Source organism: Erinaceus europaeus, chromosome 18 (genome assembly GCF_950295315.1).
Source record: "Erinaceus europaeus chromosome 18, mEriEur2.1, whole genome shotgun sequence".
Lineage (NCBI taxonomy): Eukaryota > Metazoa > Chordata > Mammalia > Eulipotyphla > Erinaceidae > Erinaceus > Erinaceus europaeus.
In genome coordinates this window covers 5,373,885-5,390,638 of record NC_080179.1, presented here as the reverse complement: position 1 = coordinate 5,390,638, position 16,754 = coordinate 5,373,885, and the positions used below count along the sequence as shown (strand labels likewise).

Below are 16,754 nucleotides of genomic sequence, written 5' to 3'. Positions count from 1 at the left end.
GCATTTGTTAGCCTACTCGAGTTCCTAATGGTCAAGGACCGCAAGGCCCCAAGGGAGATCCTGTAAGTAAGCATGTTCCAATGAATGAAAATGAAGCAAGTGACAGTTCCTGATGCCGTTCTCTTTTTAAGATTGTTCATTTAAAGATCTTTGTTTATGGGGGCCGGGTGGTGGTGCACCTGGTTGAGCGCACATGTTACAGTGCACAAAGACCCAGGTTTGAGCCCCCGGTCCTCACCTGCAGGGGGAAAGCTTTGCAAGTGATGGAGCAGGGCTGCAAGTGTTTCTCTGTCTCTCTTCCTCTCTCTCTCCCCCTTCCCTCTCAGTATCTGGCTGTCTCTATCCAATAAATAAATAAAAATAATTAAAAATCTTAAAAAAAAACCTTTGCATATATGGGCTTTTATTATCCATATATTTTCTTTAGTCTTACACATTTAAATAATGACAAAATAACTCAAGCAATTCATAATTGTGCATGTAAAGAGGAACATTCCCCAAATATTATGAAATGACTCTATCACCATTATCAGTTTGAGGAAAAAAGAAAAGAAAAGAAAATATAGGCCAATAACAGAGAAATAAATTGCACTGAAATTATTCCCTTCACTGGATAAAAATGTCTGCACTTCTCAGAAAATGAGTTCCTTGTCCTGATTCCTCATAAAGCAGAGGATTTGAAGATGAATCTTCACAAGTAGGACTTGCCAGTGTCTTATCTGTTTTTCTCTCTGAATTTTTTAGGGTCCTCCTGGCATTCCTGGGAGAAATGGTGATCCTGGCATTCCAGGACAACCAGGATCCCCTGGTTCTCCTGGCCCCCCTGGAATCTGTGAATCATGCCCAACCGGTGGCCAGGTAATCTATTCCAAGACTGCAGCATGCACCCCTTTAAAACCACCTCACTTCCCTTTCTTTGGGGAACGCCTCAATTTGGGGGGCTTCTTATATCTGTTACTTGGTTTTATGTATTTAACAAATCCTCACTTAGTGCTTACAAATGCTTACCCTGCTCCTAGTGCTGCTTTCTCGGCACTCCCTCTGCTTCAGAATGCTGCTGCCCCTGCTACAATGTCTTTGGAAAAATTCCCAGCTTCTCAGAAGGCTTACAGTAATTGTAATAGGTCTGAGAAATGAAACAGCAAGTTCCAAAAGAATGAACCTAGAGAGCTGATGCAACTGTGATATAACCCCTTTCTAAAAAAAAAAAAAAAAAAAAAAGTTGAAGAAATGTGAACTCTCCTTACCGACTGCAGGTTAAAAGGAGCTTTGAAGCCTAAGCAACTGTTCTTATCAGGCCTTTAGAGCATGCTGTGCTACTGCTGACAAGCATGTCAAGCAACTAACTCTGCATGTAAAACAAATAACTAAAAAAAATATGGATCTGGGAGAAATTATAAAACAAACACATCAATAGGAGCTTAAAAACTGATTTAAAAATAAGTCAAGGAGCAACAAATCCTGATAAAGAAACAGAACCCTTTGCTACATACAGTATTTAAAGTACAACAAGTCCCATGCTAGAAACATTTCTATGGCAGTGTTTACTGGGGGTGAAAATATTAGGTATATTAATCAGAAGCCAAGAGTTAAAATTTTACTTGCAATATTAGCTATTGGGAAAGTCATTTAACTTCTCTGTTTTCTGTGTTCAAAAATCTGGGGTTATATTGTATAATATCAAGAGTTTTTCAGACCCAAGCAGTTGTTTATATTTCTGATGCCGTGGATATTACATATGTTTTTAAAAAGAACATATATGAACGAATTATTTGGTATTGACCATGTATAGAATAAGATAGGATATAAGCTGGCATTTCTATTTAATGCTTAATATCTAAAGCCACAAAGAAATAGGATGACCTAGATCATCAAATAATTCATACCCCCATCCTCTGGCATGCAGAACCTTTCATGAGTTAATAACAGATGTCGCATGCTTTTATTCATAATGCTTTTGGAAAAGAGCTATGGCCTACATATCAAAATGATCGTATCTATCTGGTCTCTTTGCTACAGAACTATTCTCCCCAGTTTGATTCATATGATGTCAAGTCTGGAGGAGCAGCACTTGGCGGAGGCTACCCGGGGCCTGCTGTATGTACAACTACTTTTCAGCCTTGTAGAAAATTATGTGGCCTTCCAGTTCATTAGGTCTTGAGTGGTTGTTCTTCCAATGACAGTTTTATCACGGAGTTGTATATAATGACTTAATCTCTACTGAGTCCGGGAAAGAAAAACGTCAGCGTTTTCAGCATCGTAATTCTTCAACCTAACTCATTTCTTCCCCTCACCGCCTCTCCTTTTATGCCTGTTTCACCACACTCCCTTCTTCACAAGACCATCTACGCCACGTCCACTGGCCATCATGCTTAGGTCTCACACTCTTCATTTTAACCAATTTTTTCCTCTTTTCTTTTCACTTTTCCTCCTCCAAAATGTTCAGAATCTTTTTTTATGTCTCTCTCTCTTTTTTTTTTCCTAAATCAAATGCTGCTTTCTCAATGACAGAAAGAGTGACAGGTGCCCAATATCACAATTCATCTCTCAAATCCTGAAAGCATATAGAAACATTTCACACTTTGACCAACTCAGCACAAACTGTCTGAAAGATGCCCTTCAGTGTAAATGTCCTAGAGTTTTGATGGAAGAAAACACTAAAAGCATCTCTGAAACTTGCCACATACAAAGCATCCCCACGGAAGGGGCAACACTAGGAAAAGTTATCATTTCACTAGTCGTCTCAAGTAGGCAAGTATGAGTGAGACATAATGCTACATCCTCTAGGGTTACAGTAGACCACTGTCCAGACCATTGGTCCACACATTTATGATTTCTGGACATAAGGCAATTTTTTTGTCAGTAGATCCAAAAGAGGGACAATGAAATTTTCCTACAAGAGATCACAAAAAAAAAAAGAATTACAGAATCATCTAAAGCTTTAGGGGCAGTGACAGCATTGTATCTTTCAAAGCCAGAAGAAAAATTATAGTGATTATGTAAAATATTTCTGCTCATTTAGCGACAGCTACATAAGAATCTTATTTTTCAATCAAATATATGGTTTTTTTTTTTTTTAAGTCTTAAAGGTCACAACTGCTAGCATTCCAGATAAGAGGTTACAAGAGAACTGAATCATAAGCTGTTGTTTATAAATTTGTCTGTCCCTAAAGCAGCATGCCATAAAACTGAATGCCTCCTATTTAGTCTGCATTTCTGAACAGTAATACATCAACTAGCCATCACCTCAGCTTCTTATCACCTCGTATATGTACGTCTAAGCTTCTTGTCAGTGTCTCTCAATGCTATAGTTAGTAAATTTGGGGTTGATTTCTATCATTTTTAGACTTGGGTCATAGGATTTATAAGCATACAGAAAACTTTTTCCACAATGAGTTTGCATGTCAGGCCAAAAGAGAAAAATAAAAGATACTTCTTTCCTCTCAGTACAGATAATGATCCTAATATTGTAGGAATTTCCAAGAAATTTCCAGATTTTGAATCCACCTCTTTGGTATTTGAGGTCAATATCTTATGTGGAATTTCATTTAAAATTTTATTTCTCTGAGATCTAGATGGTAGATCTCATAAAAGTAATCCTACACTGAAAGGACCGTTATAAGATGAAACATAGCCCTCATGTTTAAAATGCTGGATAATTTCTATGTAGAAATAGCTTTCTGATGCCTGGTGTATTTCAGATGTGTGTTTGTTTGCTTGTTTGTTTGTTTGTTTTTTCATTTGTCATTCAAATTTACTGTAGGGTCCTCCTGGCCCTCCTGGTCCCCCTGGTGCATCTGGTCACCCCGGCTCCCCTGTGAGTATAATAACCATGAGTGATGATTTCCTCTCCATATACATTATGTAAAAGATGTTAAAACAGATACTATGATAATTAGATTATATGTGTACAATACCAGCATCACAGAGAAAAGAAAAAAACTAATGGGGCGTCGGGTGGTAGCACAGCGGGTTAAGCGCAGGTGGCGCAAAGCATAAGGTCCGACTTAAGGATCCCAGTTCGAGCCCCCGGTTCCCCACCTGCAGGGGAGTCGCTTCACAGGCAGTGACGCAGGTCTGCAGGTGTCTTTCTTTCTCTCCCCCTCTCTGTCTTCTCCTCATCTCTCCATTTCTCTCTGTCCTATCCAATGACAACAATAATGGCAACAAAAAGAGAATAAATATTTTTAAAAAAACAAAAACTAATGATTTCTTTAAAGATGTTGGCATTTCAACTTAATTCCTTCTTACCAATGACTCCAGACAGTGGCAACTGTGGTAGAATCAACCACCTATATAAGTCACATTCATTATGGCTTAACATGGGAAATAATTCATCTTTGGGGAAATCAAGTAGATGGAAGGGAATAAGTTTTCTTTATTCTCATTTGGAATTTTTTTAGTTACAGCCTTTGTAAACTGGAATACAACTCCCCAATTTCATGGACAAATTTTGATTTCTTATTGCCATTTAGATTTAACTGAATGATATAGAGATTCAATTCCTTTAGAAATATTTACAGCTTGTTCTATCTGTTAGGGTTCTCCGGGATACCAAGGTCCCCCTGGTGAGCCTGGACAAGCTGGTCCTTCAGTAAGTATATCTAAATTGACACGTACGCACACAAATAGAAGCCACCTTTATTTTCTGAAATGTAGGTGTACATTATTTTGCTCTTATCATTTAAAATAAGTAGTGCCTATTTTTAAAATATTTGTTTACATATTTTTATGAGAGAAACATCAAGAGCATCACCTGGGGCTTCGTGAAGCTGTCTTCCCAGTCCGTACATAGGACTTTTTATCATGGTTGAGCTGGTTTCAAAGCTCTTTTGGACTCTGCTAATGTCTTCAGTATGTTGGAGACACTTGCCACTTACCATGGGACTTCTCAGAACAATTTACTATCACATTAGTCTGCTTACTGGATGAGTATGAAGGCCTTTGTCTCCTGAGTGCAGACTTGGTGCTTCTAGTAGTCTACTAGTTCTCTTTCATAGCTACGTTTGGTACATTATGTTTCAACTGAATTCAGTAGTAATGAACATAATGTAATACAGTGCACCAAGAAAATGTGACTAAATAAATCTGTAGAATAGGTGAAACTAACAAGCTCAGTATGACAAAGTATTTAGAAATACCCACTATTTTCCAAATAAATCAATATGTGAAAATTATAGATTTTGGGGGGTTAAGTATGCACATAGAATATCAAATGGGGATGTGTGAAATTTTAAGCTCCTACTAAAAATAAGATTAATAAGTAGTAAAAAAAAATTGGATATAATATAGGTGTACTATAACTAAAAGTCACATTTTCATGATAAGTACTGAAAGTATTTCCCAAAGAAGTCTTCTTCTATAAATACAGAGTCTTCATTAAAAAATTAATTATAATGAAAATTTTTACAAAATGTTTATTTTCATTTCTTTATTTTAGGGTCCTCCAGGACCCCCTGGTGCTATAGGTCCATCTGGTCCTGCAGGAAAAGATGTAAGTTTCTAAGGATAGAATGAACATGTCATTTAAGCGAAAAATATGTGGAGCTGGGTGGTGGTGCTCCTGGTTGAGCGTTCGTGTTACAACGCACAGGGACCTGGGTTCAAGCCCCCAGTCCCGATGTGCAGGGGGAAAGCTTAGTGAGTGGTGAAGCAGGGCTGCAGGTGTCTCTCTGTCTCTCTCCCTTTTTATTGCCCCTTCCCTCTCAATTTCTGACTGTCTCTAGCCAATAAATAAAGATAATAATAAAAAAATTTTCAAAAAGAACAGATGTTTCTTCTTTCGACCCCTTAAAAATGAAGAGATTGTTATTAGTATTTTAAGCTCTTGAAAACTTAACAAAAATTACTTTCACATTTTATTATTCTTACCAATTCAATTGTCAATGTCAAGTGCTTGCTGCATTGAAAGAGAATCCTAATATCCCAGTGAAGAAACCACTGTGTATGTTTATATAAGTTATGACCAAGGTGTGAACATGCTGACTCCTTCCTTAAAAAAAAGTTGACCTCACAGCTATCTATACCTTGAGTTCAACCATTTTCATGAGCCCTTGAGGGGGAGAATGACAATTAGTTTCCTAGTGAGCAGCGATGTCTTTTCTCTTATAAAGTGTTAATAGGTTCTTCCTTTGTCCGTGTAGGGGGAATCTGGGAGACCTGGACGCCCTGGAGAACGAGGAATACCCGGACCCCCAGTAAGTCTTCAGTTCTCAATGGATTGATTGAAGCAGCTGCAGTGAGCTGGATTTGAAGATTGTTATTCAATGGCACTGAGTAACACTGTGAACTAGGAAGCATCTTACTTCTGGGTGGTGACTTCCTACTTGAAAGAGCTTTAATGGTGTACTGCACCAAAATAGAAGACTCTGGGGTGGGGGGAAGGTTCAGGTCCTGGAACACGATGGTGGAGGAGGACCTCGAGGGGGTTGAACTGTTAGGTGGAAAACTGGGAAATGTTGCACATGTGCAAACTACTGTATTATATTGTTGACTCTAAACCACTAATGCCCCCCCCAATAAAGGGAAAAATACATCTGAATAGACAAAAAATGCTTTAATATAACTTTTATTCATTATTTTTAGGGTATCAAAGGTCCAGCAGGCATTCCTGGATTCCCTGGTATGAAAGGACACCGAGTAAGTCAAATTTCACAGTGCTTATGATCTGCTGTGTCTTCATTTCCTTGTCAGTTTTATGGACAATTAAATTCATTCTAAATATTGCTAGTTGCTTTGCTTACTTTGTCTATGAATTTTATTCATTGACCAAATCAACTACTTACTTAGCATAAAATAATTATTCTTGTTTTATATTTGTGGAAAGAATTTAAAAAATCAAGGAAGTAACTAGGCTCAGCACAGTAGTAAAGAGATGAAAGATACCTACCTGATGGTCTCACTCATGTGTGGAATCTAGAGATCCGATACACATGAACTTGGGGGAAAAAAAAATAAGGACACTAGTTTATGGCGGTTATCTTTGGGAAATGGGAGGGTGAGACACAGAACGTGGGTGGTGGATGTGGTGTAGGATTGTAGGAACTATGCCCTGTAATCCTACAGTTGTGTGACTCATTATAATCACAGATAAAAAAATTAAGGAATAGTTTAATTTTCTTATCATCATTGTCAGAAAAATAGTGTTGTTGAGAACCATTGGCCTCTTTAGTATGATTTATGGATTAAATCACAGGACATTGTTTTATGCAAAATATTAGTTATTCTTCACTAACTAAACTATAAATCTACTAAATTAATCAAAGTAAATCTGTGAAAATGATATTTACTTTTCTGCAGAGAAGGCAACATCCTAGTTGAACCTACTATTATTTTCTTATTAGTGCAAAAGTTTTGTTATAAAATCATTGTCAAGTATCTTTTATTTCAGAGTTTTAAGTTAATGTTGAAAATAACGTCGTATGAAAGAACTCATTGCATATAATGCAATGCAAATTTTCAACCACTCTGAATTACTAACAGATCATAGTAACTACGAATTTTTTTTTCATTTTATAGGGCTTCGATGGACGAAATGGAGAAAAGGGAGAGACAGGTGCTCCTGGATTAAAGGTGAATTATATAAAAATCCCATCTGCAGGGGCCCAGCTGGTGGCATACCTGCTTAAGCAAACAGATGACCATACTCAGGGATCTGGGTTCAAGACAGTTTCCCACCTGTGGGGGGGGTGCTTCACAAGCAGTGAAGCAGGTCAGCAGTCGTCTTTCTCTCGTCCTCTCCATATCCCCCTCACTTCTCAATTTCTTTTTCTCCAATCTAACAGAAATAGAAAGAAGCAGGGGAGGAAAAACATGCCTCTGGAGGTGGTGGGAGCCCCAGTGATTACACTGGTGGCAAAAAAGCAAAAAAAAAGGAAGGAAGGAAGGAAGGAAGGAAGGAAGGAAGGAAGGAAGGAAGGAAGGAAGGAAGGAAGGAAGAGGGGGCTGGGTGGTAGCACACCAGGTTAAGCGCACATAATGTGAAGCACAAGGACCATTACAAGGATCCCAGTTCAAGCCCCCAGCACCCCATCTTCAGGGAAGTCGCTTCACAGGTGGTAAAGCAAGTCTACAAATGTCTATCTTTCTCTCCCCATTTCTGTCTTCCCTTCGTCTCTTGATTTCTCTTTGTCCTATCCAACAACAATAACAAAAAAATGGGAAAAATGGCCTCCAGGAGCAGTGGATTTGTAGTGCAGGCACTGAGCCCCAGATAACCCTGGAGGCAAAAAAAAAAAAAAAAAAGAAAGAAAGAAAGAAAAAAAGGCAGGAAGAAAGAAAGAAAGAGAAAATCTTCATAAATTTATTTACATATTATAACTATTTCTCTATTTTGGCTTGAACTTTTTCTGAAATTTTCTTGAATTTTGCACTTAAGGAACTGAATATAACTAATTGAGATGTTTTTATCATTAAAACTCCCATGAAACTTGGTAGTGTCTAAATGAAAAATGCATAACCATCCTTGAATAACTCACTGATCACTTCTATTGAGTCTTCAGTTTCTGAATTCAAACATTTGGCTTTATAGTGAATGTAATGAAAAAGCTATCAAAGTTTTGATATCATTAAATGTATATTTCCTTTTCTTTGCATCCAGAATGTTCTTCACAAAAGGCTATATTTAAAGAAAGCTATATATTTCTCCCTGTTATACAAAATAAATATATGTATATATATATATATATATTTTTTTTTTAGGGTGAAAATGGTCTTCCAGGTGAAAATGGATCTCCAGGACCTATGGTAATTATTCTTCTTATCCTATAATGTTTAAGTTTTCATTTAACTTAGTCCTTTAGTACTCTCCACATGTCAAGTGTAAAATTAAATAATTCTTTTATTTATTTGTTTTTTTCTGTAGGGTCCAAGAGGGGCTCCTGGTGAGAGAGGACGACCAGGACTTCCAGGAGCTGCAGTGAGTATTACTTCAGCATAGAACCAGAGATGAGGAGGAGGGGGCAAGCAGCTGGTTAGGCTTCACAGCTGTGACAACCTACAAGAACATATTCTTCTTGCAAAATTGCTTTGAATGTCACCTCCATAAACTTTTACACATAACTGAATATTTTATAGCTATTATCACTGCTGAGAAGTGTGTGTGTGTGTGTGTGTGTGTGTGTGTGTGTGTGTGTGTGTATGTGTGTGTGTGTGTGTTGACTCTGTCATTAGAGTCACTAATGGTCTCAACTATGTAAAACACAGAATCCCATCATTTTACATATAATCATTGTTATATGAATCAGAATTGTAACACCTTGTTTCTAAAAACATACAATTAATAAGCATAGTTCAATGTTTTTGAAGAAAATTACCCAGTGAAGTCAGAATTTCAGTCAAACTGTTTATTGCAGCCAGCTTTCCAGAGTAAAGGTGTCTGATCTGAATTTCTCTCGGCAGGGGTCCCGAGGTAATGATGGTGCTCGAGGAAGTGATGGCCAGCCAGTGAGTAATCTTGTGTCTAACCCTGATAGCTTCAGAGGGAAGAGAAAGAGGGAAGATTTCAGAGTACACAGACACATACGCATGAAGACAGGCTGTCTCACCTATGTTGATGGTTTCATAATTTTAAAATGTTAGGATGATAATTTTATTGAGACCCCAAACTCAACATTGTTCACAAACATTCCAGTGAAACGAACGTTGAACTCGTTGGACAAGGTTTAACAATATGATGACTCATTTATGTTTGACCAATTGCTAGCACTTTCTATATGATCCTCATGGCATTTGATAATATCCAGTATAAGATACTATAATTAAAAGAGTCCTGGAAATTAGGTAAAATGACCTCTTCTTAATCAGTGAGAGCACATAAGTCCAGGTCTCCATAACCTGCACCAAGTTCAGGATTTCATTGCAGAAGTGGTAGTGGTGGCAGTTAAGGAGAAGGAGGAAAGAACCAAAATTTCTAGCTATTGATTTACTTGCCTTTTTTTTATTTCATCACACTGTTTCTTCACATGAGATGCACTGAGTGATGAATTCCATTTTTATTTGCATAATGGATTTTTGTATTTTTAATAATTCCCTTACTCTTTATTAGCTATGTTCAATTTTATGTACTAAAATAAAAGCCCTTGCATTGATTTTTTTCAGGGTCCCCCTGGTCCCCCTGGAACTGCAGGATTCCCTGGTTCTCCTGGTGCTAAGGTACACATATATTTCTATAGTTGAATATAAAATATATCTCAAAGACAACAGGAAACATTTTAGATTGATTCTTAAAAAAACATTATTTTTCTTACTAGACAAAAGCATACATTCTGTACAGATTACTAAAGCCTTATACTATTTCCCACAGGAGTGTTGTCCTTGGCGTTCAATTCTCCTGACAGCTCTTCTAATGCATCTTTCTTTTTCCAGTCTCTTCCTAAAAAAATAATGCTCATTCTATAGTCATTTTTATCTGCCTATATTATCAATGCTTCTTTGCCTTATATAGAATGGAAATAATTTAATCCTACTATTCCAGACTGTAGACGCAGGTCTAAAGAAGAGTGAAGACCAAACTGACTACATCATTAGAAGTGCTCAAGGGAACTGATCATTTAGGGGGTTTTTGTCCCTTAGGGTGAAGTCGGACCTGCTGGGTCTCCTGGTTCAAGTGGTTCCCCAGGACAAAGAGGAGAACCTGGACCTCAAGGTCATGCTGGTGCTCAAGGTCCTCCTGTGAGTAGCAGCTGTGACTGTTGCTGCATTTATTGGGGAAAGAATTTGTTTTCATCTTGAGAGCAACTGAGATTATTTCTGGAGGGGGGATACAATGTTGCTGAGCATTCTGCAAGGGCTATGCGAAATACTGATTTGAGAAGTGTTGAGAGTGATAACAGTCTGACGTTTACTCTCCCCTAGGATTTATGAATTTTAGACTCGTATGACACAGAGTGAAGTAGAACAAATCACAAATCAAAAAACCTCAGAAATCGACCTTTCTTTATTCATCATTTCATGTTGTAGAACAAGTACATATTTAATCTAAACAGATCTTGGTCGTTTTTGCCTACATTTCAAGTGTGATATTCTGTTTGGCAGTAACATCTAGCTTCTGTGAAGTGTCACATCCACCAATAACTCCATTTTACACACATGTAAATAAGTTTGAATATCTTTGCACTATTTATATTTTGACCAGTGGTGTTTGTTTGTTTTTTTTTCCCCCTCTAGGGCCCTCCCGGGAATAACGGCAGCCCTGGTGGTAAAGGTGAAATGGTAAGAGGTCTCCTCTCCCTTTCCCTCTCCCTCTCCCTCTCCCTCTCCCTTCCCACCTCCATCAACTACACACGTTATTTGTTTTCGCTTGAATTTTACGTAGAAACAAATCTGTGTTTTTTAGTCAGAAACAGGCATTGAAGTCTGACTAAAGTTAATGTTCTTGGGCTGATTTTAGGGTCCTGCTGGCATTCCTGGAGCTCCTGGGCTTTTGGGACCCCGAGGTCCACCGGGACCACCCGGGACCAATGGTGCACCTGGACAGAGAGGTGGTGCAGTAAGTTGCTTGTCTTTATTTAGCTTTCCCTAAAGTGTGTCTAAATTCTTACAGCAGCAAAAACAACAACAAAAAGTAATAGCTTTCTATTTTCTTTGTGTTTGGTTTAAGTTATGATTATTTAATTCTGTCTTTATAAATGTGTTCGTTGCCATTGGCCACAACTTTGTTCACAGATTTAAGCTAAGATTTTTTGTTTGTTTCATTTAGGGTGAGCCTGGTAAGAACGGTGCCAAAGGAGAGCCAGGGCCACGTGGTGAACGCGTAAGTATCATTGCCTCTACCACTCTTGGTTATTTCTTAAAGCAAATGGCATCATCAAAAAATAAATGGGCAAAAAAAAATTGCAGCCAGATTTAGAAACTTTCTTCGTTTTGGCATCCTTCCCTAGGGTGAAGCTGGTACTCCAGGAGCTGCAGGACCCAAGGGTGAAGATGGCAAAGATGGTTCTCCTGGAGAACCTGGCGCAAATGGAATTCCAGGAGCTGCAGGAGAAAGGGTACATTCCCCGCAGACATTGAAGAGCAAGACAGCATTGCTGTCACCCACATAGAATGTTCCCTGCAGAATCGGGAAGCCATGTTGTTTATGAGTCCCCTCCTAAAATACTGATTAGAGGACTTGAGTGACATGGGGATGTTGCTGTTGTTATTCAAGAACAATGAGTGTGTTAATGTTTTAGATGGAAATCTCTAACTTTTCTCATTCCAGGGTGCACCTGGATTCCGAGGAGCTCCCGGTGCTAATGGCCTTCCAGGAGAAAAGGTAGCTAGCTAGCTGTAGTTTCTGGTGTGGTAAATGTCTGTACTACAACTTCCCACTAATTAACTTTAAATACTGGAAGGGTGTATGTTTAAGTGTTTTAAAAGTGACTCCCAACACAAAACAATAATTCTAGCCCTGTGCCAATCAGTTTCCTTGCTTTGTAATGAAACAAATTTGTTAATTTATCATTTTACTTGTCAATTGGAAATTATTTATCTCTGTGCCTTGGCAAGAATAAGATAAATTAAATCACTGGGAAATTCTCTATAAACTGAACCAAGTTCAAGCCCTGGAACTACCTTACCTAGGAAGCTCTAAAACATTGAAGGGAGCTCCAGTGCTGTGCCCCCCCCCTCTCTTTCCCCACCCCCACCCCCCTCTCTCTCTTTCCCCACCCCTCTCTCTCTCTCTCTGCCTCCCTCACTCTCTGTCTTTCTATCTGAAGGAAAGAGTGGTCAAGAGAAATAAAATTGTATGTGCATGATGCCCCAACTCTGAAAAAAAAAAAAAGAAAAGAAATTCAAGTCTAACAACCCAAGCTAGAACTGATCCCACTGGAGATGTGAGGAGTGCATCAGTTCTCTGTAAGACACCAAATGGAATACTCTAGTGATAGATAACCAGTACTTCTCTAGTAGTTCTCATTAATTTGCTTCTATTCTTAGGGTCCCGCTGGAGAGCGTGGTGGTGTCGGCCCAGCAGGACCAAGAGGAGCTGCTGGAGAACCCGGCAGAGACGGTCTCCCTGGAGGTCCAGGAATCAGGGTATGAAGAAACACTTTTTTGAATGGCACTGTAGTCACCTGAGAAGAAAAGCAAAGGAAGAAGGATCAAAGACAATTTAAATCAGGACCCACCTTTTATAGGTTCAAAATAAAATTAAAATACATTAAGGAAACATAGGTTAGTATAGACTGAAAAAAATGCAAAAAATAGAACACTTGACTAAGGCACTTTATAGACAGAAATAGATGTTTGCAATTGTGTGCAATGTGTCAGTGGACATCTCAACATTTTTCAGGTGCATTTGATCTTAGCTTTCAGCTTTTGGTCACCAGACTGACCGACTTCTGTATTTTAGGGTATGCCTGGAAGCCCAGGAGGACCAGGCAATGATGGAAAGCCAGGACCTCCAGTACGTACCTCTTTAATACTTCACTGTATAAACCCAGTGAACAGTGCATGATCTGGCCTCGTCCTGATGTATATTGCGCAGTCTCGTGTGTGTCCTCTTGAGCTGGCCCTGCATTAATACAATTTCTATTTCTTTCAGGGAAGTCAAGGAGAAAGTGGTAGACCAGGTCCCCCAGGCCCATCGGGTCCCAGAGGACAGCCTGGTGTCATGGGTTTCCCTGGTCCTAAAGGAAATGATGTAAGTTTCCTCACTCGTTTCTTCATTCGTTATTTTATAGGAGGCCTTTTACTTTCCATATGGGGGTGCAGAGGTATTCAAAACTTGATCTCCACTTGCAAGTGCAAAAGAATATTTGAAACTAAAACTACCAGGACCTGGGATACAGCACAATATGTTAGAGTGAAGAATTTTGAATGCTTGAGACCTCAGTGCTCCCTGGAACCACCATAAGTCAGAGCCAAGCTGTGCTCTGGTTTCTCTCTCTCTCCTAGAAATAAATAAATTTTTTTTTAATCAAGAAAAGTACCATGTGAAAAGTGAGTTCAAGTGTAATGAACTCTTTTTTTTTAACCTTTTATTTGTTATTGGATGGAGATAGAGAGAAATTGAGAGGGGAGGGAGAGATAGAGAAAGAAAGAGACAGAGAGATACCTGTAGCCCTGCTTCCCTACTCGTGAAGCTTTCCCCCTGCAGGTAGGGTACCAAGGGCTTGAACCTCAGTCTTTGAGCACTGTAATGTGTGCACTTACCCAGATGCCCCATCTCCTGGCTCTGTGATGAGCTATTTCATTTTGAGAATTTGTAAATTCTGACCACTTCTTCTTTAGGGTGCTCCTGGCAAGAATGGAGAAAGAGGTGGCCCTGGAGGTCCAGGGCCTCAGGTATGTTGCCTGTCAGTTTATTTCTCGCCTTCTCATGGGAGGCATTTATCTCCATTCCCACAACTTCTATCTGTTATCTTTCTTAATTCTGCTTCTCTAACTATTTCTTAGGGTCCTGCTGGAAAGAATGGTGAAACTGGACCTCAGGGGCCCCCAGGACCTACTGTAAGTTTCCTCATATAACTTGGAACTGGGTGGGAGTAGGGAGTAAAGAAGACTGGGAATTATATAATCTCTGAGCCTGCGTAATTACAATTCCCCAAAGTAACTATATAAAATTCACTTCCCCACTTAGCCAACTAAATGCTGGCATGAATAAAGTTTATGTTGTACATGTCTCCCTTGATTCACTTCCAAAGACCAGATTCTGTCCTCTTTCAGATGATTAATCACTCAATTAAGTTATGATCCTACTAAACTAAACTAAACATGGAAGAGATAGTAAAGGGTATTCACTAGTCTGTATGAAACACCCATTTATCATTTATATTTTTATCTTTTTTTTTTTTCCGCAGGGACCAGCTGGTGACAAAGGAGAGTCCGGAGCCCCTGGTCTGCCAGGACCACAAGTAAGAATTTGTTATTTAAATATTAACAAGTACCTTGCCTTCATAAGACAAGTATGTAATCCCCTTTGAAGTACTTTCCCAAACATTTCTTGAGTTAATTGACAGTCCATTTTTTTGTATGTGGCACTTAAAGATTAGAATTTACAAAAGCTTAGAATCCCCTGGTCTGTCTTCTACATTAAAATGAAGGGTAATACTAACAGGTATCATTACTATGTGTCTTCCATAATCAATATACCACTAATTTAAAAGAAAAAGATGAGGTTCACACGTCTATATATTTACATTTATTTTTATTTAATTCTAAGTTCATATATGTATCATTGTGTTCAATTATTTTAACACAGCAAAGTAAAGATGGACTTTATGAGATTTGATTATCTCACAAGTGTCACTGGATTTTGAGAGTTAGATGATTTTTTTAACCCCAAAAGACTATTTAAATGACTGGTTAGTACTTTACAGAATTGCACTTATGAGAAGGTCTTCTAAAACAGTGTTTGAAGTGATTCCACAATACAAATGTGATTTTTTTTTTTTTTTTTGGTAGGGCTTGCCTGGAACCAACGGTCCTCCTGGAGAAAATGGAAAGCCTGGTGAACCAGTAAGTTGTATGCCATTTTTCTTTTCAGAATTAAAAAAAAAAAAAAAAAAAACCTGAGCAACAGATAACAATTGCTTATAAACTGTTAATCTTTGTATTTGCTCATGCCATGACATCTGAGTTTTAAAATTTAGTTTTGAAAGTTTCATTAACAACAACAACAAAAATTCAAGCACAACTGTTATGTGGAAAAGATTTCCTCTTACCATAAATTAAATGGAACTGATGCAAATTCATAATTCAAGATTTGATAAAGTAAGGACAGCAGAGATACCTCATTGGGTAAGACAGATGTCTTGCCCTATTCAGAGCCCCAGGAGAGTGTCAGAATCCCAGGGGGAGTTCTGGTGCTGTGGCCTCTCTCTCTCTCCAAATGGAAACAAAAGTCCACCTAGCAGCAATGAAATCATGCATGGACAAGGCCCTAGCTCTGGAAAAAAAAAAAAAAAAGACAAGCTATATTATATATAAATAAACAAATATGTCTTTTTCTGATATTTATATGGCATGCAGGCTGATATAGAGCTGATCATGTAACGCTTAATCCCCTAGGGTCCAAAAGGTGAAGCTGGCACGCCTGGATCTCCAGGAGGCAAGGTAAACATTTCATATCAGTTCCTAAGGGCTTCGACATGTGGTAGAGCAGTTGATTAATGACACATTTTTATCAAATCAAATAAAAATACTGACATTGCAAATGCTTGATTAATATACTTAGGGCAACTGGAAACATTTCTACCACATTACATATACAATGACAACAAAAGTAATAGTTTCACCACTTAATAATGACATCAAAGTATCTTTGTTCAGAATAACAGTTTAATTTTATGGTTCACACTCTGTCCAACGTCATGTTAACTCTAAACTTTCCAAATGGCTCAGAAATGTAAGTTAAAATTTTAGTGGTCAGTTGAGCAACTGTGTTGGGGGAAGCTTCTATGCTATGATGTTGTTCTCTCTGTCTCTTTATCTCTGTCTTCCTATCGGAAAGCATTTTGCTAGAGCAGCAAAGCCCCAGGGACAGCAAAGTCCCAGTGACATCTTTATATATGTCTGTTACAACTTACGGTGTTTGGTTTGGTGTGATTTTTGGGTTTTGTAACAGGGAGATTCCATTTCCATTCTAGGGTGATGCTGGTGCCCCTGGTGAACGTGGGGCTCCCGGAGGAATGGGACCACCCGGTCTTAGAGGTGGAGCTGGTCCCCCAGGTCCTGAAGGAGGAAAAGTAAGCCAGCATGCTAAAGCTCGATTTGGCTTTACAGAATCCATTCCACTGTCATCTGGTGAATCACTCTTTCCATGATTTCAG

General features: G+C 38.6%; 1 protein-coding gene across 1 annotated transcript in view; it reads left to right on the top strand.

The window, feature by feature from the left end:
- COL3A1 (collagen type III alpha 1 chain) overlaps positions 1-16,754 on the top strand; it is a 43,708-nt gene that overhangs the window by 12,130 nt on the left and 14,824 nt on the right. Inside the window, exons 3-30 of the mRNA XM_007528997.3 lie at positions 12-62; positions 745-858; positions 2,020-2,097; positions 3,764-3,817; positions 4,541-4,594; positions 5,441-5,494; positions 6,144-6,197; positions 6,586-6,639; positions 7,519-7,572; positions 8,701-8,745; positions 8,864-8,917; positions 9,400-9,444; positions 10,099-10,152; positions 10,573-10,671; positions 11,167-11,211; positions 11,390-11,488; positions 11,699-11,752; positions 11,880-11,987; positions 12,200-12,253; positions 12,919-13,017; positions 13,334-13,387; positions 13,526-13,624; positions 14,215-14,268; positions 14,380-14,433; positions 14,784-14,837; positions 15,388-15,441; positions 15,994-16,038; positions 16,572-16,670. Of these exons, the coding sequence (XP_007529059.1) occupies positions 12-62; positions 745-858; positions 2,020-2,097; positions 3,764-3,817; positions 4,541-4,594; positions 5,441-5,494; positions 6,144-6,197; positions 6,586-6,639; positions 7,519-7,572; positions 8,701-8,745; positions 8,864-8,917; positions 9,400-9,444; positions 10,099-10,152; positions 10,573-10,671; positions 11,167-11,211; positions 11,390-11,488; positions 11,699-11,752; positions 11,880-11,987; positions 12,200-12,253; positions 12,919-13,017; positions 13,334-13,387; positions 13,526-13,624; positions 14,215-14,268; positions 14,380-14,433; positions 14,784-14,837; positions 15,388-15,441; positions 15,994-16,038; positions 16,572-16,670 (1,836 nt within the window). The remainder of the gene's footprint in view (positions 1-11; positions 63-744; positions 859-2,019; positions 2,098-3,763; positions 3,818-4,540; positions 4,595-5,440; positions 5,495-6,143; positions 6,198-6,585; positions 6,640-7,518; positions 7,573-8,700; positions 8,746-8,863; positions 8,918-9,399; positions 9,445-10,098; positions 10,153-10,572; positions 10,672-11,166; positions 11,212-11,389; positions 11,489-11,698; positions 11,753-11,879; positions 11,988-12,199; positions 12,254-12,918; positions 13,018-13,333; positions 13,388-13,525; positions 13,625-14,214; positions 14,269-14,379; positions 14,434-14,783; positions 14,838-15,387; positions 15,442-15,993; positions 16,039-16,571; positions 16,671-16,754) is intronic.